Source organism: Phaseolus vulgaris, chromosome 5 (assembly GCF_051622355.1).
Source record: "Phaseolus vulgaris cultivar YP4 chromosome 5, ASM5162235v1, whole genome shotgun sequence".
Taxonomy (NCBI): Eukaryota; Viridiplantae; Streptophyta; class Magnoliopsida; order Fabales; family Fabaceae; genus Phaseolus; species Phaseolus vulgaris.
In genome coordinates this window covers 43,507,519-43,534,332 of record NC_143502.1, presented here as the reverse complement: position 1 = coordinate 43,534,332, position 26,814 = coordinate 43,507,519, and the positions used below count along the sequence as shown (strand labels likewise).

Genomic DNA, 26,814 nt, shown 5'->3' with positions numbered 1-26,814 from the left:
TCGTCCTTCTAATTGAGTTCTCTGTTAATTTCATGGGTCTTCAAAAGTGTGATTCTTCTAAGTTTTGTTCAATTAGTTTATACCTTTAATCATTATGTGAGAAAAGCTTAATACTGTGTCCATAATTTGAATGATAAAAACAAGTCAATTTTGACAATGGTTTGTCATGTTGATTATCATACTTCAATATAGAATAAAAAGTATCAAACACGAAAGCTAAAGTATATATAAAGCAAGCCTAGAACTTTCTTTGAAAAATTCATGACATGTTCTACAGTCGATCAAGGAGAGATAGGGAAACTGGTAGTATACAAGCAGATCACATTCATTCTTCTCACAAGGCATCACGAGCAGCTATTCGGCAAACTATTGCATCAGCAAGTGATGATACTCCAAGTTCCGATGCAGATATCTTGTAATGCTGAATGATAACAAATTACTGAATATGCTATACATGCACAAAAAGATACAAAGCCATTTGGATCAGAGCTATTACAAACCTTCTGTATCTGCGATAGGTTTGCTCTCCCTTCTAGCTCCTCCAGGTCAATCTCTTTGCCATTGATGAGCTTCTGTATAGCTTGTACCTAGTAAAGATACAGAGATCACTTGAGTTATGTGGGTGAAAGAAATAAATGTGTGCCATATTTTAATGTAGAATTATCTCACCTCATCAGGAGAAGCATCAAATCGAGCAGCAAGGATATAAGTTGTGCTGTCAGAGATGCCACATCTTTTCAAAGATTCAGTAATCTAGTCACAAGAAACGCCAAAGTAAGTACTCTAATTTGAAATATGAATAATAACAGGTTAAAGAGAAATGCATAATTACATGCTTGGACCCTGAGTAGTTGTAAACGAGCTCTGAATGAGGAGTGCGTGTGGTCAATGAGTCTCGTGACTTGGCTACAAGTGTCTTGTGTGCAGCCGCTAGAACAGGGAAAATATTTGGAATCTGGTTCAGTTGATAAGAATGGTAGCATCAGAAAGAAGCAAAAGTGTTGTTAATTGTCATTGCTAAAAGTTTAAGCACCAGCATCATTAGGATCTTCTCATGTTATATACTCACATGAGATGGTAGTCACAGATTGAAAGAGAAAGAAACGAATAAAACTATTAAATCCTCTTTAGAAATTGGTGGATCCAACCATAAATACTTCTGCATACTTTTCTCTAATAGCATCACCTTCTAGTGTTAGTAAATAACATAAAAAATGGTTTTGATCCTCTTGTAAATGTTACTGAAGATGACATAAAATACAAAAAATAAGAAATCATACAAGTAAAGCATTGAGGAATGCAACTTCTGGCTCCAGAGTCCCGGTTTGCATACTTTCCAAGAGTTCTCTGTGAGAACATCAATTACATAACACACTTTAGCTATGAGCAGCTTCACAATCTTTTGAATCAACTACAGATAAATAGATAAAGTTTTTACAATGTGTTTTGTATATTTACTTTTATAGATTGGCATATGACCATAAATAGCAAAAATTTTGCAATCAGCCAAACGCCATCTGGAAACAATTATCTAAGAGCAACTGGCTCATCAATTATCACACATTAACTAATGTAACTGCACTACTAGTGCATAATGTTCTTACTTGTTATAACAAGCAAATGCAAATCAAACTCTAACTACGTATAAACTGAATTTTGAGGTGAAGTGATCCCTTCTGTTGTGTTTTATATAGACAGCAATATTTCAAAGTTACCCCAAAAAAATCATTCCCCTTATATCCATGCCTGATGGCACAACAAAGAAATTTGACTTCAACATAATTCAGTAAATAACAAATACCTTTTAGATAGCTGGCATGATAAAAGAAAATCTTAAATTTAGTTCTAAATGACAAGCATGCTGATCACAGTATCTTGGCTTATACTTAATGGTAACTAACAACCCCGTGACAGAGAGAGAAAGACTAACTTTGAATTGGCTACATCAGTGTAGAGTGCAAGAGAGAGAGTACTTCCATTTATATTGAACGACTTCATAGCTTCTTCTGGCTTGAATATGTAACTATATCAAAAGGAAAGAAACACAAAAATGAGATTTCCTGAACCTATCAATTCTCTTCTCCACTTCACTTTAAATTTGTCTTATTTTCTTAACAACGAAAATTATTTTCACTGCCCCATTTATTCATTTCCCTCCACATTTTTTTCTTCCCCATTTTTTCCCAGCCTTTGACCAATGAAGTATATATACACACACACACTTTACACTTGATCAATGAATAACGTTCATAAACCCTGGCGAGAAAAATAATTCCCAAACCTCAACTAAAAACTAGAAAAGAAGCATGTGATGTTCCAAACAATATCAACCCTCATAGAAGGAAATCACAGTAAAACGCACACAATTCCTCCCCCAAATAAAACCCAAATTGTTCTAAAACAAGGTCAATTTCAAAATCATTAACAGAATTTCCACAAACCATGCTCAACATCCAAATTATGAAGTAGGAGGGTAATGAAGCGAAGAAACAATGTCGAAAGGGTGGAGAAAGACGAGCACAGAGATACCAAGGAAGTAAGAAAAAAGGCTTACCATATAGAGACGAGAAACAGTGCAAGTGAGGCGAAACCCTAAAAACGTCTATGAAAGAAAAAAATAAGACGAAAAAATATCAATAATCTATTACAATTAATAATAACTAACACGTGTATCCATATTTTTTATTATATTATATATATAATTTTATCATCTTTTCAATTATTAATGAAAAAATTAAAAAATAATATAATTTAAATTTTATATACATATATAATTTTATAGAAATAATATTAAAAAAATTATGTAACCGTTATTTTTTAAAAGAAAAATATTAATTGTTTATTTTATTAATTAAAAATGTCTATGAAAGAAAAACATAAGACGAAAAAATATCAATAATCTATTACAATTAATAATAACTAACACGTGTATCCATATATAATTTTATTATCTTTTCAATTATTAATTATAAAATTTTAAATTTTATATACACATAATTTTATAGAAATAATATTAAAAAAATTATGTAACCGTTATTTTTTAAACTAAAAATATTTAATTGTTATTTTACTAATTAAAAAAATAAATTATTTTTATTTATTAGAGGATAAAAAATTCAATTAAAAGATTCCATCAACAAAAATTACCAAATAATATATCCTCTTTATACAATGGTATAAATAATTATTAAAGCAAAATATATTATTAAATTATAAAAAAAAATCATAAAAACTAATTATAAAAATAAATATAAGTAAATTTTTATAATTTTATTGTAAGTAATTTTTATTCATTTTGTACATAAATTTTTTATTACAGGTACTTATTTTAGTTTTAAAAAATAATTACTCAAAAAGACACTAAAAAGGATAATTTCCTTTATTAATGTGTATAGTTGCAAAAATATGTCTCTAACTTCATGTCTTAAAGGGTGCTTCTCTAGTTTAAAAAAGCAAAAGAGTTAAAAATGTATGAAATTTATAGCAACCATAAGATAAAAATCATAAACAGCTTCAAGTCTTTTTAAGTGATAAATAATTTCCCTAAGCAAGAGTTAATCTTTGTATAATTCACTGGCAGAAATATGACTAATTTTTTCAGAAAAATATCAAACATTTTATATTCCCCAATTCATCTGCTGTGCATCCTGCCATATTTAGTTCCGAGTCATGGAGTAAATATTTTATCTTGAATCAGATATGTTAACGTTTGTGGCACTTGTCATCAAGTTATTTATGCATATAACAACTAAAATTGATTGTTTAAATACAACAAAAATCCTAAATTTACAATTCAATAATGTAAGATATGGAATGAATACAGTTAAAGCAAGAAAGGTAGATGTTTGCAAGAAAAGTTCTAGCTAAACTAATGCCTTGAGATAGTTCAGCAGCAAAATTGGCAGAGACCTGCAGAATTCCTGGAATCAACTAAGGAAGTTTGCCACAGCAATATTGAATCATGCATATACCTTGTGTGGTTTTCTGTTGACAAACCATGCTTCCCAGATTGAATTATATATATCTACAATGGTCTTTCTAAGAATGGAGAACCAACACCATCACACCCTGCTGTAAAAAAAATCCATAAATATAACCTTGATGTTGTCATTGATGATATATTAGAATTTCACCTCCAATACCACTCATTCAATATGGTGAAACTGGTTTGATCCAAGGCAACCCTTTTGTAATCAGTTGCAGTCTATTTGCTACAACTGGAAATTTGTTTATATATATTAGGACTGGCACTGGCAGAAAATTTCAGTTGCTTGATACACAACACCATAATTACATACATGGGGGTATACAAATGCTCAACTTTAATTCGTCTTGCAAATAACGCACAACAGAGTGAACAACACCTATTGTACTGATGAAACAGGATGCAAAGTTTTTTTCCATAACAAAATCTTTAGCCTCTATCCAAGAGATTTAGAAATAGGATCCCTGAATGACTGGAAATAGTGAAAAGTGAGAACGAACTTACAAAACCAAGGGCTATTTCTCTCTGTTCTTGACAATCTCAAAAACTGTGCAAAGTAGTAATATATTAGAGCAAAGAGGGAGTATTGAAAAGTTGGCAAAGCAATTGACCCAGTTCTTGCATCAAGTTTGTGTGTTACCTAGTGATTACCATTAACCAGCTTCAGTCCACCAGATACATCTTCACAATGCTTCATATGATGAAAAAGGGAAGTAAAATCAACTGTGCTATTGGCCCTACAATCATTTTTGGGAGGGTAATGGAAACAAGGCTCCATGGACTTGGCTTGTCGACAAGGTGGATCTGGGACGGTTTCATTATATGCCCTCCGCAAAATCCATGGCTTCAAACCTCCAAGACTATGAGCAACATAACCAAAAGTAGATTTCGGGCTTGTAACCAATGCATCACACAAACTCAGCAAATATATTTCGGTCCATGCCTTAATGTTGTGCATGTCATCATTTGACTTTTGACGCTCTTCATGACTGGGCTGATAAACTCTTATTACCTCCCTGGTCACAGTTCTATTTGCCTGATACATAGTCTTCAGCTTCTCCCCGTATTCTGAGAATAAAGATGCCACTAAAACAGCTTTTGAGGTCTTCTTCAAAGGAGAAGTTACTAACTTTTGTGTGTTGAACTTGAAATCAGGCAGCAACTTATGCTGAAGGGTGCATGATACTATTTCATTAATAACAGTTTGATGTGGAGGTCGATGAGTATTAAAAAGCCTAATCTGCAGGCCAATCCTCTCATTTGCCTTGGCTAGATGCGCCTCATAGAATTTTCTAATAATTTCCCATGCTTCATTTGATGGGTGAAGAAGGTAACGTCCAAGATGGTGAAAAACAGTGTCTTTCTCAGGGAACATTTTACTTAGACCTTCACTAAATGATGGAATCATAAAAAGGGAAGGAACAAAGTATTGATCTGACCGTAAAATCAGCACGGAAATTTTTCGAAGAAGATCTTGACTTGGATCACAATGAAAAAAATTATTGTGATGGTCATGGGTGTGCTGTAGATTAAGAATAAGAAATGGTGGCAAAAGTACCTGTGAACTGTTTACCTTGTAACTATTTAATATGTTTTCATATGTTTCAATATGTTTCTGATCTCTCCAATAAGGAAAACTCCTGGGCAATAACCACGAGGAATCAGGAAATGGCTCACAAAAAAGACCAAACATATCGGCCCCAAATTTGACAAGCAGAACACGATCTGTAAGGATAGCATAAAGAAATGCTGCAACCAAGGTTACTATCCTGTTCCCTAATCCATTTGCAGCTGTCCAAACAAGATATTTGCACTTTGTACTAACATCACTTTTGCTAAACTTTGTGCCCTTTCTCATGATTTTGTTGTAGAATTTGGTAGAAGGTCCACAACTTCGATGAAGATGTTCATACTTTCGTAGCTTGGAAATCAGATATTTAGAAGGTTTGTGAGGGGAACTTTTGCGGTACAAGTAAGATCGATATCTACTAAAGCATGATGCTTCATCAAATGATGAAACCAGAAGCCCATCAAGGAGTTTGTCTTTAGAAATGGTGGCAGTAGATAGGGACAAAACATTCTCCCCATCTTCAAATGAATTATTCTTTGGCCCTGTAGATGCATAAATAAACAAACAAAAAGCCATACAATTTTATGTAACATTTATATCCAGATAACAATGCATTGAAATTTAGTCGATTTATGGTATAGCTTTAATCCATGAAAATGAACAAATCATATGAAATCATCTAGTACCTCATTTTAATATATGATCTTGCTAGATATAAAAAAAAAACTGAGCGTTTTAACCAATGGTAATTGGTAACCTACCATTGCAAGTATTAATTGGTTTTTTTCTCAATTCTTCAACTGCATAATTATGGGGTAGCTCTGAGTACATGAAGTCATAAATGCTTGTTATAAGCAGACCCTTATAGTGATCTTGAAACTAATCCTTTGTATATATATGCATCAGATAAATATTCAATTAATAACAAGGAAAATGAAAAAAAGGGGCTGAAATTAAGGTAGAACGAAGAGAATAACATACCAATATCTAAGAGAGGTAGTGTCTGAGCTGGTTCTTCTAAGATCCCAGGCGTAGCATTCTGATTTTTGCTTCCCAACACCTTATCTGACATATAATTTAGAGAGCTCAGATCAGATGTTAAGGATATGAGACAAAGTAACTAGTGATGAATTAAAGGCATAGATTGAAGAAGTTAGCAGTTCTAAGACGATTCAAAACAGTGGAATTACCAACAGGAACTGAGTCTGCAACAATATTATGATCCTTTTCCCCAGTTTTAACTGTAGCATTTTGAAGCCCTTGTTTAAAGGCATTTTGAGCTCCTTCTCGTACGACATTAGTAGTGGTAGCATTTTGAGTTCCTTGTTTCAAGACAACATTAGAAGCATTGTGAGCTCTTGCAGCCAAAACGTTAAATCCTTGGACGAGATCAAAAACTGAGGTTTGGTGTATGAGAGTAAATGTGATTAAAATAGGAAGGGTTATAGAAGCCACAACCAAAAATGTTCTGAAGCTCTTGAAACCCCACCCCACTTTATCCATCGTCACTTGGTGGCATGAAGAAGCTTCAGATATGAATGAAGTAATTCACAAATTGTCTTCTCCGCAAGAACATGCACATTCAAAAATTAGGAAAAAACAAACCAAAATAAATTGTTAGTTGTAGGGGATTCAGATCCTCAGAGTTTACCTACTCGTTTGTGTCAAAATCGAATTTGATCGGTAGAAAAAAAATTGAGAATGCGAGAAAGAAGCAATTACGAACAGATTCACCAATAATTCAACTTCGCTCTCTTACAATACAACTGCTCCTGTAACTATTACTGCAACATATGTTTCAAAATCTGTCGGTAAGACAATAAAATGGAGAAATCTTTCCGACAACTGTGATCTCACACATATTTTCGCGAAATGTTCTTTTGAAACGTTTTTTATTTATTTTAATTAATAAAAAATATAATTTTCGTAAACCACGATGAATATTTCAAGGTGAATGCTAACAATTATCAAGAGAATATTGATTAACAAATTGAAAGATAATATAGTTAAAGCGTATTACGATGGTTTTGTTTTGAGGGTATGTATAGAAAATACTTTCTAGAAGAAAAAACAACTTTTTTTATGAAATTAACTTATTTATAAACCTAAAACTAGTTTACACATGAGTTAAAAGTTAAATTTTAGAGAAATTAATGTGAAATAACTTTTATGGATTATAAATTAGTTTCAATTCATAAAGTTGATTTGATTTGATTTTTTATTTTTTCAAAAATTATAAAAAATATACTTTTTTGAAAGTATTTTTATTATAACTTCCATTTTACCATTCTAATTTGATTTCAACTTTATTTTATTAGTAAGAAATAATAAATGTATATGAATCACTTTATGAGTGATTTAACCTTATTATAAATCAAATCGGAAATAACCAACTACTTCACTTAACTAAACTTAAGCTACTGGATAGAGAAACATAATAACATCACTCAAGCGTCCTACTCAAACTAAAAGTCTGCAAAGTCAAGGGTTTTTAATCATAAACAAACACGTCAACGGGTTTAGATACCAATCCGATAAAAAAAAACAAGGTTGGAACATTACATAGTTTAAAGTGCATAAAATGTGAAACATGATCGATATGATCTACCGATGTTACCCCAAGTCAAGCATAACACTGATTCCAAATTAATCAAATAATTCTACATTTGAAAAATAAATGTTTTGTGATCTTCTCTGTCTTCTCACACAAACAACAAGACATACAATCAACCACAACCCCCTTTTCTTAACAGATTGGCTTTAGAAGCAATCGTGTTATCCAATACTCTCCAACAAGTAATTCAATTGCAATTTATTTAAACTTAGATAATTATGAATCGTAATTATATAACTTTATAATAATTTTAAGTTACATTTGATATTATAAATGGTATTTGTAATAAATCAGTGTTAATCATCGTAATATTATAACTTAATAGTAATAGTAATTTGATGGATATACTTTAATGTCATGACTTAATTATGTATAATCTAAATTTTAACATTTTTTTTAACTAAATAAGAACTTCACTAAAAAGCATAAAAAAATTAAAGAAATAAAAGAATTACAATAATTCATAAATAACTTTATATTTGTATTTATAAACAAGAGTGAGTTAGTTATGGAAGATGAGGGTTACCTACTATTTGAAGGTGAGTAGTCTCTTTAGTGTTTTTTTGACATATAATGATTTTGCGATAAACATTTAAAATGAGTTATAAATCATATAGAATTCTTTAAATATAATGCGTATTATTTACAAATTAACATGGAAAAATTTGAACTTCAACTTAGAAAATAAATGTAAGAATTCTTGATTTAAGAAAATAAATGTAAGAACCCTTTTTGAACTCTTTTATTTAAAACAACATATTTATCCTTATTTCTCTTTCTTGTTCATGTCCCAAAAAATAATTTTCGTAAGGTTTAAGAAAATAAAATAGGTTACAAACTTTTTTGTTAAAACGAAATTTTTGACTGAACAGAGAGAGTGGGGAAGAAGAAGGTAAATTGCAATGGAGGAAGAAGAAGGAGTCTCAGACCCATGGCTGGGAATGGACAAGCTCTATCACCTTCTCATCTCTTTCTTTCTCACTTTTCTCTTCTACGCCTTCGCTTCTCTCACTCCGTTCCGCCGCCACGCGATTTCCATCGGATCTATCTTCTCCCTCCTCGCCGGCGCCGCCAAAGAGGCCGCCGATCACCTCGGCTATTTCCGCTCTTCGGGGGCTTCTCTCAGGGACGCCCTTGCCGACATCCTCGGCGTCTTCATCGCTTCCCTCGCTCTCTCTCTCTTTCCCTTCTCACTCCGATCCCCTCCGCCTCCTCACACGCGCGCCCTTTCCCTTGTTTGATCTCGCTAACTCTCCATTAGGTAATTGCTCGTCTTTTCAAACCCTAAATCACAAACCATAATTTTACTCTTCTTCTCTTCAATGTGCAATTCATTTTCATACATTTACGCATTACTACTGTCTCACTCGACAGAGCTAGCTACATTCATCAAATTCTGTAACTGTATGAATCTCCAAACAGAGCTTTATCGTTTGCCATTTAGGTAGATTGGAACTGTTATTTGTACACACTCTTGTGTAAAATTCAACAAATCCCTATGCTTTTGTGCCATCAAATTGAACATGTCTTCAAGGTTTTATCTACTTGGTCATTTTTACAGACTAATCAGTCTTATCTTTGTTCGTTCCTTTTCTTTTTGTGTTTTATCACATTAGGAAAAAGAGAGCCAAAAAGGAAATGATACTGTACTTTTTATGCACGAAACACCACTTCGTTTTTTGCCATAATACATTAAATACACCCAACACTTTCAGCTCACATTTTATACATCTAACATTTGCACAAACCTTCTCTTTTTTGCTTGCTTTCTACAATATTTATATATTATCATTTGAAAGTAAAAACATCCCATCATGTTGCAGTGTTCAAGTTGGATCCTTAGAGTTCTGATGACTGATGACAACAGGGACAAGTCACCTTCTGAAGCTGATTGAAGCCTTTGCTTTGGCGTCATCGTCTTCTTCGGGCAGCTTCACTGCAGTGTAGGTACCTGCCCCGGCTAAAGCTCCAAGAACGGGAGCTACCAAATAAACCCATATGGCTTTGTAGTTGTTTGCGGCGATGGCAGGACCCAGTGTTCTTACTGGGTTCATTGAGCCCCCTGATACTGGCCTGCATTTCAAGGTTAAGTATGTTTAACAAAAGTCCACTTTTTAGGGCCAATTTTAGATAACTCTACTTTGTTTTTGTAATTTGTTGAAGAAATAGCTTTTGAGGAAGTTGAAAGAATTCTTTTCAATTAAGGTGATGACGAGACTGGGAAAATTGGAGAAGTGCTAACAGGAAACAATGGAGTGAAAGCTTCTTTATTTTTCACCCGAAGGATTAGAATAAGGTCATGTATTTTCTAAGCTTTACTACAATAATGATAAACATACTCTTTTAAGCTCATTTTAGATCAAACTTGTATACCGAAATCAAAGCCTGTTAAGAGACAGGTAAACTAGTTTGTGATTCATTTTATAATTTTGTAACCGAGATTAGAAAAGCATAGTTTAGAAGATTACTGGGATGTTTGGAACTCATTAAGGATAGAAGAATTGTGTTTCAGAAGTGAACCTGTGACTATTAGGTTTTTAGAAGTCACTTTTTGATACATAAAACATATACACTTAAAATGTTTACAGAGTCATATATCTTCTGTGCTAAGTGTATTTCGACTTATAGGAAAGTTGCACAGAAATATGAAAGAACATGAAATAATACTTTAAACTTAAAAGAGGAAAAATGCATCTTGTATTTCAAGTCTATTTCAGCTTATACGAGTAATTGGTTCAAATGGGAGGTCGAGAGGAATTTTAATATGAATCCTCTCCACTTTGGTAGGATAAACAAAAGTAAATAGACATTTTACTCTCTTCTTATCATTTAGAGGATTTTTAGTGGTAAATCTTGATAAGATTTATTATTTATAATATCTTGTATTAAAGGGAAAGATAAGATTTTCACCAGGAAGAATGAATTATTTTATAAAATCTCTCAAAAAGTTTAAAAATAAAAAGTATTATATTTTAAATTATCTTTTATTAAAAAAAATCTTTGTAAGACTTACAGAAACTTAATTAAAATCTTAAACTCAAATATACTATTAGATAAAAAATTGGATGAAATCTTATATCCTATTTGATACTAAGGAAAGAGTAATGTAAGATCTCAAAATAAGGTCTTCCACTAAAAATAGTAAAATCCTCTCTATTTTTCTAACGGAAAAAAAAATGTATTATTCTCCTTTTCTCTCCATAATTCTTTAATAAAAGTTATGGGCAATTGTAAAATTATGAGAAGTTTATAATTGGTTGACTTTATTATAAAAAAAGGAATTATTTGTTTTCGTGAGACGGAATGCTTAAAAACAAGTAACTATTTCTTAGAATTTAGGTATACTTAACGTACTAAGAACCTCTAAATTAACATCTGAAATTGTAAGTGTGAATCATTTTAAGATTTTCTCTTTCAAAAATTATTAAATTTGTAAGAAATCATTAGTTTTACCATTTACTTAAATTTCTCATTTTTTATTTAGTTTTTAATATTATAAAAAATTCAATTTAATCTCTCCAGTTAATAAAATTGAGAAAATGAGTATCATGAATGGCAATTTCACGTACTAATTTTGGAATAATTTAAAAATAATATTGAGTGATTATAAGTACGTGTAAACACAAAACAATTTTGTAAAAGAAAATGATACTTTTACAATACATTGAGTTGTATTATACCATTTTTTATACGATGGATTTTGAAATAAATATGTAGTAATTTTTGTTGTTCCTTTTTTAGGTACGTTACTATAAACATATACGGTGACATACCCTGCTATGAGTATATTGAGCATGACGGTGGCACCCACCGCGATTCCCGCGAGTTCTCCCACCTGCAATTCATCAATCATTCATCAATCAATGCAGCTGCTGCACATGCATGGAATTCGTATATACTGTTATACTTATACACACAAATACAAGTACATGAACACCCTTCTACGTATCTTTGACAGTATAATTCTATCATCTTGTAGTTTGAAAAGAAAAAAATATTACAAAGCTTTGAGTTTGTGTATCATAGTTTATTTCCTAAAACAGGTGTGAGCTTTGTTTTTTCTGCAGAAACTGCTACGTATTAAATGTTATTTATTCCCGGTAATTGTACGTTTCTAGATCTGTGCTTTATTGTTAAATAAATGATGTTGGTGTTTTTATGGTGAAAGTAGGAAAATATTATTGTGTGGTGCAAAGCAGCAAGATTCCAAATCCTTAAAACGCGGACAAAATCTCAGTGCAAATTAAGCATAAACTTATTATATACAGCTTCACATCTCAAACACTTTCATGTGGCTCACAACACCCAACATATCTCTTCCTTTCACTCTCACAACCATAATGTTTCTGGATTTGTCCTTCATTTTCATGCATACACTCACATAGATGAGGTTTATACATTTATATATTTTTTTAAAATTTAATTTCTAGTTGATGTGACGTAAGATTTCTAATATTTTTCATAATAATGATTATTTTCAGTTTATGTGGCATAGAAGAGTCTAAAAAGTTTATGGAAGTAGCAAAAGTGCTTTTTGTTGTGCCTCTAGAGATCATGTAACATAAAGTAAATAACGTGTAAGGAGACTCACAGCTCTGGTGTCGGTGGCGACTGCAGTGACAACGAACATGAGATTGAAGGCAATGATGAACTCCAAAGCAAAAGCCTGGGCATATCCTCCTGAAGGAACAGTGACTCCACCACTCATGAAAGGGTGATAAACCCCTTTCAGAGCAAATGCGGCACAAATAGATGCCAAAACTTGTGCACCAATATACATAGGCACCTACAACAGTTAATTAATTATGATTACATATCAATGAAGATGAACCTGTTTTTGTGTATATTGTGAAATAACTAACTAAGATAAAAAAAATATCTTTATTTATACTTTAAACCTAACTCAAACTCATCAGGTGAAGTTTGCACTCATTTATATACTATAAAATACTCTTCAACACATTTTACTCACACTGAAAGTGACAGCTCGTGCGTGAAACGACATATAATGAGTGGTTCCGTCCGAGGATGACCATACAAATCTAACAAACTATCAATAAAATAGGTTTGAGACTATGATACCATGTCAAGAAATAGACTTTAAGTCTAATTCAACTTCATAAAACCTTAGATTTATAAGGTGAAGGTGAAGTTTATATCCATTTATATACTATGAAATGCTTTAATTTCTAATTGGTGAATATATACGGTAGATAATTAATGATGATGAGAGTTGTACATACGTGCTTCCAGGGGAAGTGCTTCAATGCAGCAAAGGAAAGGGTGACAGCAGGGTTGAGATGAGCACCGGAGATGTGGCCGGTGGCGAGGATGACGATCATAACGGCGAGGCCAGTGGTGGCAGCGCACCCTATGAGGGTCTCAGAGCCGTTTGTCTTTTGGTTGACAATGGCGGCGGCAGTGGCGGCGAACATGAGAATGAAGGTCCCTATGAACTCGGCACCAACCTTTCTTGCAAGAGGGACAGGAGGAGGGGGTGGCAATGAGCAGGAAACGGCAGGTAAGGCTCCATCTTCTATGCTCCAATCCTCCACACTGAAGCACCTACAACTCTTGAGAAGGGAGTTTTTGTTAGTTTTATTAGTCCTATTTCTGCCATTGTTGAAACCACCAAAAAGAGGTGCACCAGGAGTGCCTGGTGTTGCAGGTGTTGAGGGGATTTCCTCATTGTTGTCCATACCCCACCAAGAGATCAGAATTGTTTGTTTGTGATGAGATGAGATGAGATGAGATGAGATGAGATGAGAGGTATATATATATAGGGTGTAGGAGATGAGGGTACAGTTGTTGGTTGACTTGGTTGCAGAATGAGAAAGGAAAAAGGAGTGAGTGAAGAAGTGGTGGATCAAAGTGCACTAGTAGGGTAGGCATCAGATGAATCAATTTAACAAATAGATGGTGGGCATTGGGCATCAAATTTCAAATTATATCTTCTTTTCTTTTTGATTGACTCCTATATTTTGGAAACATGGTATCATATTAACAACATAATATCATACTAACAAGTGAAAAGATAAAATAATAGTTTTTCACCTAAATTAAAAATATTTAGAGCATAATATAGGCAAATGATTTAACATTTAATTCAGAAATATGAGTCACAGCCACAAGTGTGTGAACATGCCTTTGTCAAAATTAACATCCATCTCACTCAAACTAAGGAATAAAGTCATCCATATTTAAGTATATAATTAATGATCTCATATTTTTCAAGTAAAAAAATATTTCGTGTTTATTAATTAAATTAATTATTGTTACACTATTGACACAAACCTGTAAGAGATACATATTAATTGAAATCTTTCTATTGATGTGAAAATAAAAATAACAAAACCAAAAATATATAAATATTCATGAATTATTAAAGTTAAAAATTATTGCGGGCAGCAAAATGGGTCCTCACAAAAAGCTCCTTTCAGATGGCAATTCTTCTATAATACTTTCTTTAGCTTTCAAAAAAAATTATATTCTATAAAATGTTATTTTTTTTTCGTATAAAAGAGACACAATAAAAAGAGCTAATGGGATGTAAATAAATAAATAAAAAATAGTTAATAATCTAAAATAATAAAGACAGGAAAAAAGAAAAAAAATTGCCTGTATATAAGTGAAAATATTGTTTATCATGTTGGAATCCTATAATTATTTATATATGAAGAAAATAAGAGTTAAAATATATATATATATATATATATATATACTCTTTTGAGATATATAAGTATGAGTCTAAATTTTAAATTAAATGAAAAAATAATAAGGGTTAAACATCATATAAGTAAAAATACCCATAAATTTATTAGTTTAGAGTTTTGGATTAGAGGTTTTCTTCCTATGTATTTTTCTAATCTCTCCTCCATCGAAAAGACCCATCACAGTCAATCTATAAAAGTTGAGAAAAAATTTGTTGACATTATAACAGTAAAAAACATACATCTAACATTGATATATTAATATAATAATATTTTAAAATAAAAATATTAATTTATTAAAGTGTGAAATATATGTTTTTACTATTTAGAGTGTTATAATATATCACTATCATAAAAGTAACCAGATTTTTAGATAAGAATAAAAATCTTGGTAACTGAGTGACATATACAACTTATTAACTTTGACAATGTTTGTTACAAAACAATATATAAGTCCAATGAATCTCATAAATGTGATGAAAACATTCCAGTTTTAACTTGAATTTGTTGTGGTTAGGCTAATACACATAGTTAATGGTGGAGGTAAAAAAGGAAGATAGGGTTCTGGCAGCAACTATGGAATGCTATGTACAAACTGATGAATATGACTCATCATCACCAAAAGCTTTGTGGGCAGCATGCCATTTAAGATTACATGGCGATCATTGTTGTGTTACTGCTCAAGAATCAGCATAATGATTAATCAGATTTATGTCTCAACTCTGAAATTCTATGCTGTCATTGGAACATCAAATCATACAGGGAAAGATAGAAGAACACCCTATTAATTCTTTCCTTCTTTTAACATCTGTGGTTTTCTTCCTCTTTCATATCCTTTTCGACTCTCGGAATTAATGAACAATTATCAGGAAATACCCCTCAGATTTTACTTCTCAAATTGCTGCTTCAGAAACCTTACTGCAACTTGAATAGAATAGAATAGCATATATAAGAAGAAGAAACGAATGGACTATCATTAGTTATTATCAGACAAAACTTAGGTATATAGATTTTAAAGTGTTTTTTCAGTGTTAGTTTTTAAATTAGGATTTTAATCACTGATACTGATATAGTAGGAGATATGAACTCGACTAAAGATTAAGACATTTCATGATACATAAGTGAGTGAAACTCATTTTATAAGTCGGTTTTATAAGGTTGAATTAGGCTTAAATTCACTTTTTATATCTGAACTTATTCTAACAAGAGTTTGTTTCCATCTGGACCATCCGTAAATATATAATTTCGTAATCTCAATTCTAACTAAAGAATACCTGAGAAGCTGAAAGTTATGTGGGAGTTATTGCAATGTTGAAAGGTGACTCCAACAAAAAATGAAATTAAGAAGGGTCAAAATGAGTTGGCATTTTGTATCATTTTGTCCTCCACTTCATCCACTCCACATCAATTGGTCAACTTACTTCAAATATAGAATTCTTCCTGCACACGTATGTAGCATGTTGTTTCAATGTGCACCGTTCCTTTCTTTCTTTTCTTCTCTCATTAGCTTCAATAATGTACTCCCTTTAATCTTAGCTAATTGTGTTATAAATCAAAAAGCTGATTTGACCGAAACAAGATACCTTAGACGTAGGAAACTGCATAAAAAATTGTATAGATTCTGCAGCTGCAATAGATAAGTTAACAAGAGGTTTCAATGAGCATGTTTGCAGTGCTAATAAAGTTAAGCAGGAAAGGAACCTTTCACATTTCGTTTCACCATATATTTCAAAATGGCCCAAACTTAATTATTATCTCAGTTTTTTGGTCTTCAAGGAAATTTCACTGTCATTCCCTACTCATTAATGATGAGTTTTACAGTGTGTAATAGACTACTTTTCACTCACTTGGACATCAGAAAAAGCACTGGCTCTAATTGCTCCATGTTTCGCCCTCACATTTCATTGCTTGGAACCAGATATGTGGAAGATTGAAAGTTTGGCCCCACGCCAATCCCAACCTTATGAATCAGTTGAGACTCAATAACTAGCATTGTTTTGGTTTAACCTGAAACTGAAAGATATACGGATTAATTGTTATTCAGCCCACTAATCAAAGGTTGTAATGTATCAGCAAATCTGCTCCTTAAATCATGGTATCAATAAGTATTACTCTTAGCCGAATGAACAATTATCTCCCAGATTACTTAAATCCAAAAAAATTCAACCAAAACGTATAAATAGGAGAGACAGTCAAACGTTAGTGTCGGAGTATTTTTTTCAGATTTCCCAGTTATCGAACAAAAGTGGAAGGATTGAAACTGAAAGACCATTAAATTTGGAGGTTGAGAACACCAAAAACAAAAGATAAAGAAGTCACTTTATGCGGAATCTAATCTTGTAAGAACAACCCTTTAAAGAAAAACTGATCAGCCTTGAAAATTCAGCCAGTAATGTGTGTAATTTATTGCAGAAAAACACAATAATCAACAATCTGGTTGCTTCCTCGTGTATAGTTTAAGGAATGATATGATTCACAGATAATCATACACTTTAAATTAAGTGGCCAGATTTATATTTTCAGGTTAATATGCCTTTTTTTCAGGAGGAGGTTCGTATGCTCAGAAGAGTATCTATCAGCAGTAGAAATGAATTCCTTAATTAAATATTCTGCATGGGAAAAAAAGTAGTTCATGAGTCAGAAGAGAATGAAATAATTTCTTTTTTGGGTTTAAGCATTCTTTGTCAAAGTCTTCCTGAAATTTGCCATTATTAGTAGATAATCACTGGGGAAGGGCGTTCATTAATATTTTTTGTCACTGGAAAATTCAAAGTGAAGCTTTTGCTCTTATTCAATCCTTTGAATTTGGAAAAGAAAAGGAGAAGATTCCTACTAAAGAAGAACATGTGCTTGCTTGTGTTGAGCAAATTAGTGGAATGGGAAAAGGAAGTGAAAGAGAAGGGCTAGCAAATTAATGTGGATGCAGAAGTGGAGAGAATATGATTAAGTGCAGTTCTTATTATTATACTTTTCTTATTACTTTATGATTCAGAGAAAGAAAAGACAAAAGATGAGAGGTAATGGGTTGTTGTATATATAAGCCTTCCCTGGCTGATTACTAATACAAGGTTTCTCCACTAATCACAGAAAAAAGAAGTTCATAAATCTGCCCTAGGTTATTGGCTATGGTCTTTAGACAAAGATTCTGCTAAGATAATATAAATATGACATATTCCAACTTCATAGCCAACACTTTATCTAACCTAGTATGTCTTGTTTAATTCATGCTGCACTGTTCCACTGTACTTTCATTATATTTACAAAATTTGTGAGTATTCTCTTTCAACTTCATATGCATGTTCAAATGTTTCATTAAGGCATTATCTTTTCAATGGTGCATATCAAACTGTTTTATTCATATATCTACCATGAAAGAGACAAGAGGTAAGCAAAATGACACGAGTATTGATTATACCATTGACTATTATTTAGATAGTGCTGCTTAAATTCATAATCAATTTTTTTCTTTCCTTTCATCTGTAATAAATAGGGTAAAATTCAAAATTACAATTTGTTGATATGACTGAAAACTAAAACATGTACTTTCATTGAGATAGTTGTCCTATCTGATTTCTGAGGCTCGAGAAATCGGTAAAGTAAATGGTTACACGATCTCTAGATCAAGTTAATAAGGTGATATTTTAGCTGATTAAATACATTAACTTAGGGTTAATAAATAACAAAATGTCATTGAGTTATTGGTCTGGACTAACATAATTAAGAAAGAAAGTCCAATAGAAAGTTATAAATAGGACAAGAGTCTCATGATAAAAGGTAATGACTTTTTTAGTTTTTTTTTATTAGCAATAAGAAATGAATAACATGAATCACTTAAGGGGTGATTCAACCCTTATACATACTTATACAATATAATTCAGCTTCTCAAGCCACCCAAACCAGCACAATGAAAGAGCCCATATTAATCTACCACTAAAAACCCCGTATTAGCACAATACCAACCTAGTACAAACTCACTACGAACATATCAAGGAGCAAAAGAACAACAAGCCTTAACCACCAATCCAACAACCCACAGACACCATCATCCAACAAAATAAATAAACTTGTCACCCTAAACTGTAACAAGCCATTTATATCGAATTCAAACAAGACAAGGGTGCAAGACACCAATCAGAGAAGGAAAAGCAAACAGAGGGTATTTTAGAAGTTACCTAGACCAAGCCTTCAATGACTTTTCTAGTTCTAAACTAACTGAGCACTCCAATATCTAAGCAGAATTGATTAGAGTGACTTTGGAAGAATTCCACCCACGAAGAAGATAAGACAATTAGTAGGAGATATTCGATTAGAAATTGTAAAAACAATAGTAATCACTAGTATATTGTTTGTTTTGAAACTTTGAATTTAGTCATAATTTTCAATTTCTAAATAATATAATTTCTAAATAATATGAAGTGAGAAATCAATCAAATATTAAAAATTATAGCAGTTTAAAAATAATATATGACAATAATTGAGGATTCAACTAGTTAAAAATAGAATACCTGAGTAAATTAAGAATTGAAAATCTCGTTTAACCAACATTTTATATCTTCCCTTGCTATCTAATCATTCAGAATATAATCATTATTCATCAACTTTAAGAAGTGCAACGCATGATGATAGAAAAAAAGGACAGATCGTGCTGATAACTTAATCGTGTTTTTTTTTTCAATAATTAAACTCTCATAAACTTTAAAAATAAGTATTAAAATACATAGTTTTAACTTTAATTCAAACTTCAAGAAGTCTTGATCACCCATTAAAAGAAGTTTCTAAACTGACTTAAGAAATAAACTACTATTTATCAGAAATTTTTCAAAAAATTGAAAAATAATTAGTCACTAAGAATTTAATTTTGAATGCACTAATTTTATATATATATATATATATATATATATATATATTACTATTTTAAAGTATATTTATTATTAATTAGTTGATAGTAAAAGTCTTAAGAATTAATTCCAATTAAGCATCTTAAGGGAGAAATCATTTTATCAGGTGTTAGTTTAGTTTTTATGTGGTTCACCTCATATTATTCCACTTTTATTATTTTTTTACAATTTATAGGATTCAAGTTTTCATTAATGTTTTATTTGATTGTTGGATTTATATTTTCTAAGGCAGATTATTTATTATTCTTACAAACCTGAGTCTTATTTTTATGATATGTCAGCCTATTCTAATGAAAAGGTCTTATAATAATTAAAATTTAATCTTACTACCCGGTATTTAATCAATAGAGGATAGCCTTGGTTTGCACAAAATTTCTAAAAAATTCTCCCGAAATAGTTTTTTTCCTGAAATTCCAAATAAGAATCTCCACTGAATTAAGGACAAAACTCGAAAAATTTCAAGCCAAACGAATGAATATTCACCTAGGAAAGAAATCAAACAGTTTCACACACAAACGAACATTCATTTCAGCCCTGACAGTGATGATTAAAAAATTTATTGCAAATCTTTTTGGACGAATTTGGGCCTCAAATCTCAGCCAAAACTCATTAGACACAATGACGAATGTCTGGTTAAAATTTCAGACCAAAATACCCTAGGAGTAAGGCGTAGTAAGTCCTAAACCGAGAGCGAAAAAAATTGGTTTTCTGAAAACAAAATGTTCTAGCTTTTCTTCCCCGTATCTTCTTCTTTTTTATTTCTTTATGGACGTGCCTCTTTACCTGGGTGCAAACAGCATATGAAAGTACTTTTACAGTGTAATACGGACCCAAAATAAAATTGCAGAAAGTAGAGCGAAATTTCACAAGTTTCGGTATAGGATAGCATTGGTTTGCACAAAATTTCTGAAAAATTCTCCCGAAATAGTTTCTTCCTGAAATTCCACGTAAGAATCTCCATTGAATTTGGGACAAAACGCGACAAATTTCAGGTCAAACAAATGAGTACTCGACCACGAAAAAAATCAAACAGTTTTGCACACAAACGATCTTTCCTTTCAGCCCTGTCAGTGATGAATAAAAAATTTATTGTCAATCTTGTGTGACGAATCTGCGGTTCAAATCTCAACCAAAACTCAATAGACACAACGACAAACGTCTCGTAAAAATTTCAGACCAAAATACCCAAGGAGTAAGGCGTAGTAAGTCAAAGACCGATAGTGAACAAAACTAGTTTTCCGAAAACAAAACGTTCTGGCTTTTCTTCCCTGTAACTTCTTTTTGTGATTTGTTTACCGACGTGCCTCCTTACCTGGGTGCAAACAACATATGAAAGTACATTTGTGAATTTTTCAGGGCAATACGGACCCAGAATAAAATTGCAGAAAGTAGGGTGAAATTTCACAAGTTTCGGTAGATGATAGCCTTTATTTGCAAAAAATTTCTGAAAAATTCTCCCGAAATAGTTTCTTTCTGAAATTCTACGTAAGAATATCCACTGAATTTGGGACAAAATGCGACAAATTTCAAGTCCAACGAATGAGTATTCGACCACGAAAAAAATGAAACAGTTTCGAACACAAACGAACCTTCTCTTCAGCCCTGGCAGTCATGAATAAAAAATTTATTGTCAATCTTTTAGGACGAATCTGTGGCTCAAATTTCAACCAAAACTCAACAGACACAGAGATGAACTTCTGGTAAAAATTTCAGACCAAAATACTCAAGGAGTAAGGTGTAGTAAGTCCTAAACCGAGAGTGAACAAAACTGATTTTCCGAAAACAAAACGTCCTGACTTTTCTTCCCCGTATCTTCTTTTTGTGATTTGTTTATCGACGTGCCTCCTTACCTGGGTGCAAACAACATATGCAAGTACTTGTGTGAATTTTTTCAGCGCAATACGGACCTATAATAAAATTGCAGAAAGTAGGGTGAAATTTCACAAGTTTCTGTAGAGGATAGCCTTGATTTGCACAAAATTTCTGAAAAATTCTCCCAAAATAGTTTCTTCCTGAAATTCCACATAAGAATATCCACTGAATTTGGGACAAAACGCGACAAATTTCAAGTCAAACGGATGAGTATGCGACCACAAAAAAAATCAAACAATTTAGCACACAAACGAACCTTCATTTCAGCCCTGTGAGTGATGAATAAAAATTTATTGTCAATCTTGTGGGACGAATCTGGGGCTCAAATCTCAGCCAAAACTCAACAGACACAGTGACGAACGTCTGGTAAAAATTTCAGACCAAAATATCCAAGGAGTAAGGCGCAGTAAGTCCCAAACCGAGAGTGAACAAAACTGGTTTTCCGAAAACAAAACGTCATATATTTTTTTCTCCGTATCTTCTTTTTGTGATTTGTTTACAAACGTGCCTCCTTACCTGAGTGCAAACAACATATGAAAGTACTTGTGTGAATTTTTTCAGCGCAATACGGACCCAAAATAAAATTGTAGAAAGTAGGGCGAAATTTCACAAGTTTCGGTAGAGGATAGCCTTGGTTTGCACAAAATTTATGAAAAATTCTCCCTAAATAGTTTCTTCCTGAAATTCCACGTAAGAAACTCCACTGAATTTGGGACAAAACGCGACAAATTTCAGGTCCAACGAATGAGTATTCGACCACGTAAAAAATCAAATAGTTTCGCACACAAACAAACCTTCTCTTCAGCCCTGACAGTGATGAATAAAAAATTTATTGTCAATCTTTTGGGACGAATCTAGAGCTCAAATCTCAGCCAAAACTAAACAGACACAGTGACGAACATCTCGTAAAAATTTCAGACAAAAATACCCAAGGAGTAAGGCGTAGTAAGTCCAATACCGAGAGTGAACAAAACAGGTTTTCTGAAAACAAAACGTCCTGGCTTTTCTTCCCCGTATCTTCTTTTTGTGATTTTTTTACCGACGTGCCTCCTTACCTAGGTGCAAATAACATATGAAAGTACTTGTGTGAAATTTTTTTAGCGCAATACGGACCCAGAATAAAATTGCAGAAGTTAGGGCGAAATTTCACAAGTTTCGGTAGAGGATAGCCTTGGTTTGCACAAAATTTCTGAAAAATTCTCCCGAAGTAGTTTCTTCCTGAAATTCCACGTAAGAATATCCACTGAATTTGGAACAAAACGCCACAAATTTTAGGTCGAACGAATGAGTATTCGACCACGAAAAAAATCAAACAGTTTTGCACACAAACGAACCTTCTCTTCAACTCTGGCAGTGATGAATAAAAAATTTATTGTTAATCTTGTGGGATAAATCTGGGGCTCAAATCTAATCCAAAACTCAACAGACACAGTGACAAACGTCTGGTAAAAATTTCAGGCCAAAATACCAAAGGAGTAAGGCGTAGTAAGTACCAAATCGAGTGTGAACAAAACTGGTTTTCCGAAAACAAAACGTCATAGCTTTTCTTCCCCGTATCTTCTTTTTGTGATTTGTTTACGGACGTGCCTCCTTACCTGGGTGCAAACACCATATGAAAGTACTTGTGTAAATTTTTTCAACGCAATACAGACCCAAAATAAAATTGTAGAAAGTAGGACGAAATTTCACAAGTTTCGGTAAAGGATAGCCTTGGTTTGCACAATATTTCTGAAAAATTCTCCCGAAATAATTTCTTCCTGAAATTCCACGTAAGAATCTCCACTGAATTTGGGACAAAACGCGACAAGTTTCAGGTCAAACGGATGAGTATTCGACAAAGAAAAATATCAAACAGTTTTACACACAAACGAATCTTCCTTTCAGCTCTGGCAGTGATGAATAAAATATTTTTTGTCAATGTTGTGGGACGAATCTGGGACTCAAATCTCAACCAAAACTCAACAGACACAGAGATGAACGTCTGGTAAAAGTTTCAGACCAATACTCAAGGAGTAAGGTGTAGTAAGTCCTAAACCGAGAGTGAACAAAACTGGTTTTCCGAAAACAAAACGTCCTCGCTTTTCTTCCCTGTATCTTCTATTTGTGATTTTTTTTACCGAAGTGCCTCCTTATCTGGGTGCAAACAACATATGAAAGTACTTGTGTGAATTTTTTCGGCCCAATACGGACCCAGAATAAAATTGAAGAAATTAGGGCAAAATTTCACAAGTTTCGGTAGAGGATAGCCTTTGTTTGCACTAAATTTCTGAAAAATTCTCCCGAAATAGTTTCTTCCTGAAATTCAACATAAGAATCTCCACTGAATTTGGGACAAAATGTGACAAATTTCACGTCCAACGAATGAGTATTGCACAACAAAAAAATCAAACAGTTTTGCACACAAACGTACCCTATCTTCAGCCCTGGCAGTGATGAATAAAAAATTTATTGTCAATCTTGTGGGACGAATTTGGGTTTCAAATCTTAGCTAAAACTCAACAGACCCAGTAACGAACGTCTTGTAAAAATTTCAGACCAAATTACCAAAGGAGTAAGGTGTAGTAAGTCCCAGACCGAGAGTGAACAAAACTGGTTTTCAGAAAACAAAATGTCCTGGCTTTTCTTCCCCGTATCTTCTTTTTATGATTTGTTTACCGACGTGCCTCCTTACCTTGTTGCAAACAACATATGAAAGTACTTGTGTGAATTTTTTCAGTGCAATACGGATCCAGAATAAAATTGCAGAAATTAGGGCGAAATTTCACAAGTTTGGGTATAGTATAGCCTTGGTTTGCACAAAATTTCTGAAAAATTCTCCCGAAATAGTTTCTTCCTGAAATTTCACGTAAGAATCTCCACTTTATTTGGGACAAAACGCGACAAATTTCAGGTCAAACGGATGAGTATTCGACAAAGAAAAAAATCAAACAGTTTCGCACACAAACGAACCTTTCTTTCAGCTGTGGCTGTGATGAATAAAAAATTTATTGTCAATCTTTTGGGACGAATCTGAGGCTCAAATCTCAGCCAAAACTCAATAGACACAGTGATGAACTTCTGATAAAAATTTGAGGCCAAAATACCCAAGGAATAAGGCGTAGTAAGTCCCAGACCGAGAGTGAACAAAATTGGTTTTCCGAAAACAAAACGTCATGGCTTTTCTTCCCCGTATCTTCCTTTTGTGATTTGTTTACCGTCGTGCCTCCTTACCTGGGTGCAAACAACATATGAAAGTACTTGTGTGAATTTTTTCAGCGCAATACGGTCCTAGAATAATATTGCAGAAAGTAGGGCGAAATTTCACAAGTTTCTGTAGAGGATAGCCTTGGTTTGCAAAAAAATTCTGAAAAATTCTCCCGAAATAGTTTGTTCCTGAAATTCCACGTAAGAATCTCCACTGAATTTGGGACAAAACACGACAAGTTTAAGGTCAAACGGATGAGTATTCGACAAAGAAAAATATCAAACAGTTTCACACACAAACGAATATTCCTTTCAGCTCTGACAGTGATGAATAAATTTTTTTTTGTCAATCTTGTGGGACGAATTTGGGGCTCAAATCTCAGCCAAAACTCAACAGACACAGAGATGAACGTCTGGTAAAAATTTCAGATCAAAATACTCAAGGAGTAAGGCGTAGTAAGTCCTAAACCGAGAGTGAACAAAACTGGTTTTCCCAAAACAAAACGTCCTTTCTTTTCTTCCCCGTATCTTCTTTTTGTGATTTGTTTACCGACGTGCCTCCTTACCTGGGTGCAAACAACATATGCAAGTACTTGTGTGAATTTTTTCAGCGCAATACGGACCTATAATAAAATTGCAGAAAGTAGGGTGAAATTTCACAAGTTTCTGTAGAGGATAGCCTTGATTTGCACAAAATTTCTGAAAAATTCTCCCAAAATAGTTTCTTCCTGAAATTCCACATAAGAATATCCACTGAATTTGGGACAAAACGCGACAAATTTCAAGTCAAACGGATGAGTATGCGACCACAAAAAAAATCAAACAATTTAGCACACAAACGAACCTTCATTTCAGCCCTGGGAGTGATGAATAAAAATTTATTGTCAATCTTGTGGGACGAATCTGGGGCTCAAATCTCAGCCAAAACTCAACAGACACAGTGACGAACGTCTGGTAAAAATTTCAGACCAAAATATCCAAGGAGTAAGGCGCAGTAAGTCCCAAACCGAGAGTGAACAAAACTGGTTTTCCGAAAACAAAACGTACTGGCTTTTCTTTCCCGTTTCTTCTTTTTGTGATTTGTTTACGGACGTGTCTCCTTACCTTGGTACAAAAAACATATGAAAGTACTTATGTGGTGCATGCTCTTCTTTTTATTCTTATCTTGAAGAATGGATTTTTTATCTATTGGAAGTGATATGAACAAAAGAGATAAAGTGAGAAAGAAGGAGGAGAGAAAAACGATAATAAAAATTCCAAATATAAATTCAAATTGAAGAAATAAACAAATATTTCAAAAAACTTAATTCAGAAGTGTTTTACGTTAAATATTAACTGTTTTAATATTTACAGTTATAGAGGGAAATATAAAATAGATATAAATATATAAAGATAATATATATATATATATATATATATATATATATATATATATATATATATATATATATATATATATATATATATATATATATACCAAAAGTAATTACAGAAAGAGTAATTTCTTTATAGGTGTAGACTATGTATGACTTTATCTTTGAATTATTATTTTAATTGCTCATTCACTTAGTTTTTTCTATTATTATATTTTCCCTAATTGGAATGATTTATTGGATAATTCTAATGCTATTTGTAATTTGAAAAAAGTGACATGAAGCATTATCCATGTGACGAATTTTAAGCTATAAGTAAGTTTACAACTTTCGTTTTTAAATTAAGTTCAAAGTTTAATTCTAACTTCATTGTTCAACATGTTGCATATATTTAAAGATTTCCAACTACCTTTCCCAAACAGATTTGAGAAAATGTTGTAAATGAGAATAAAATTTTATATAATTTAAATTATTTATGAGCTTTTGTATATCTTTCAAATATTGCAAAAATGTAACATTTATTTGTGTAAAATTGTACTCTTTTGGCATATAATTCGTGTGAATTTTTCTATTTTCTAATGAAATGTCTCTAAAAGAGAGAATTAATTT

At 32.6% G+C, this 26,814-nt stretch overlaps 4 protein-coding genes across 18 annotated transcripts; 1 reads left to right on the top strand and 3 right to left on the bottom strand.

Moving 5' to 3' along the window:
- Nucleotides 1-148: 148 nt before the first annotated feature.
- Nucleotides 149-2,656, bottom strand: LOC137836085 (uncharacterized). Of its 3 annotated transcripts, none has more exons than XM_068644915.2 (7): nucleotides 2,555-2,656; nucleotides 1,931-2,023; nucleotides 1,281-1,347; nucleotides 833-955; nucleotides 670-753; nucleotides 501-587; nucleotides 149-421 (listed from the first exon to the last, which is right to left on the bottom strand). In XM_068644915.2, exons 2-7 carry the CDS (start codon nucleotides 1,996-1,998, stop codon nucleotides 335-337), a joined length of 516 nt encoding a protein of 171 aa, XP_068501016.2. In that variant the 5' UTR covers nucleotides 1,999-2,023; nucleotides 2,555-2,656; the 3' UTR covers nucleotides 149-334. The 3 variants fall into 3 exon arrangements, with proteins under 3 accessions (XP_068501016.2, XP_068501018.2, XP_068501017.2); XM_068644917.2 differs by having other exon boundaries at nucleotides 1,281-1,411; nucleotides 2,555-2,624; XM_068644916.2 differs by having other exon boundaries at nucleotides 2,442-2,565.
- Nucleotides 2,657-3,718: 1,062 nt separating this feature from the next.
- Nucleotides 3,719-7,431, bottom strand: LOC137836082 (galactoside 2-alpha-L-fucosyltransferase). Of its 10 annotated transcripts, none has more exons than XM_090302541.1 (6): nucleotides 7,207-7,431; nucleotides 7,014-7,114; nucleotides 6,746-6,877; nucleotides 6,537-6,615; nucleotides 6,317-6,376; nucleotides 3,719-6,097 (listed from the first exon to the last, which is right to left on the bottom strand). In XM_090302541.1, exons 2-6 carry the CDS (start codon nucleotides 7,056-7,058, stop codon nucleotides 4,626-4,628), a joined length of 1,788 nt encoding a protein of 595 aa, XP_090158667.1. In that variant the 5' UTR covers nucleotides 7,059-7,114; nucleotides 7,207-7,431; the 3' UTR covers nucleotides 3,719-4,625. The 10 variants fall into 10 exon arrangements, with proteins under 10 accessions (XP_090158667.1, XP_090158668.1, XP_090158664.1 ...); XM_090302542.1 differs by having other exon boundaries at nucleotides 7,211-7,431; XM_090302538.1 differs by having other exon boundaries at nucleotides 3,719-4,532; nucleotides 4,626-6,097; nucleotides 6,537-6,620; nucleotides 6,746-7,431.
- A 1,524-nt stretch (nucleotides 7,432-8,955) lies between these two features.
- Nucleotides 8,956-12,286, top strand: LOC137836084 (uncharacterized). Of its 4 annotated transcripts, XR_016521062.1 has the most exons (4): nucleotides 8,956-9,430; nucleotides 9,993-10,254; nucleotides 10,375-10,465; nucleotides 11,911-12,286. XR_016521062.1 is itself a non-coding variant. In XM_068644913.2 (2 exons), exon 1 carries the CDS (start codon nucleotides 9,072-9,074, stop codon nucleotides 9,408-9,410), a length of 339 nt encoding a protein of 112 aa, XP_068501014.2. In that variant the 5' UTR covers nucleotides 8,956-9,071; the 3' UTR covers nucleotides 9,411-9,430; nucleotides 9,993-10,636. The 4 variants fall into 4 exon arrangements, 1 of the variants encoding a protein (XP_068501014.2); XR_016521061.1 differs by having other exon boundaries at nucleotides 9,993-10,465; XR_011085191.2 differs by lacking the exon at nucleotides 11,911-12,286 and having other exon boundaries at nucleotides 10,375-10,636.
- Nucleotides 9,820-14,338, bottom strand: LOC137836083 (aquaporin NIP6-1). The gene is made up of 4 exons (XM_068644912.2): nucleotides 13,413-14,338; nucleotides 12,761-12,955; nucleotides 11,943-12,004; nucleotides 9,820-10,242 (listed from the first exon to the last, which is right to left on the bottom strand). The coding sequence occupies exons 1-4, from the start codon at nucleotides 13,866-13,868 to the stop codon at nucleotides 10,044-10,046; spliced, it is 912 nt and encodes a 303-aa protein (XP_068501013.2). The 5' UTR covers nucleotides 13,869-14,338; the 3' UTR covers nucleotides 9,820-10,043.
- Nucleotides 14,339-26,814: the final 12,476 nt, after the last annotated feature.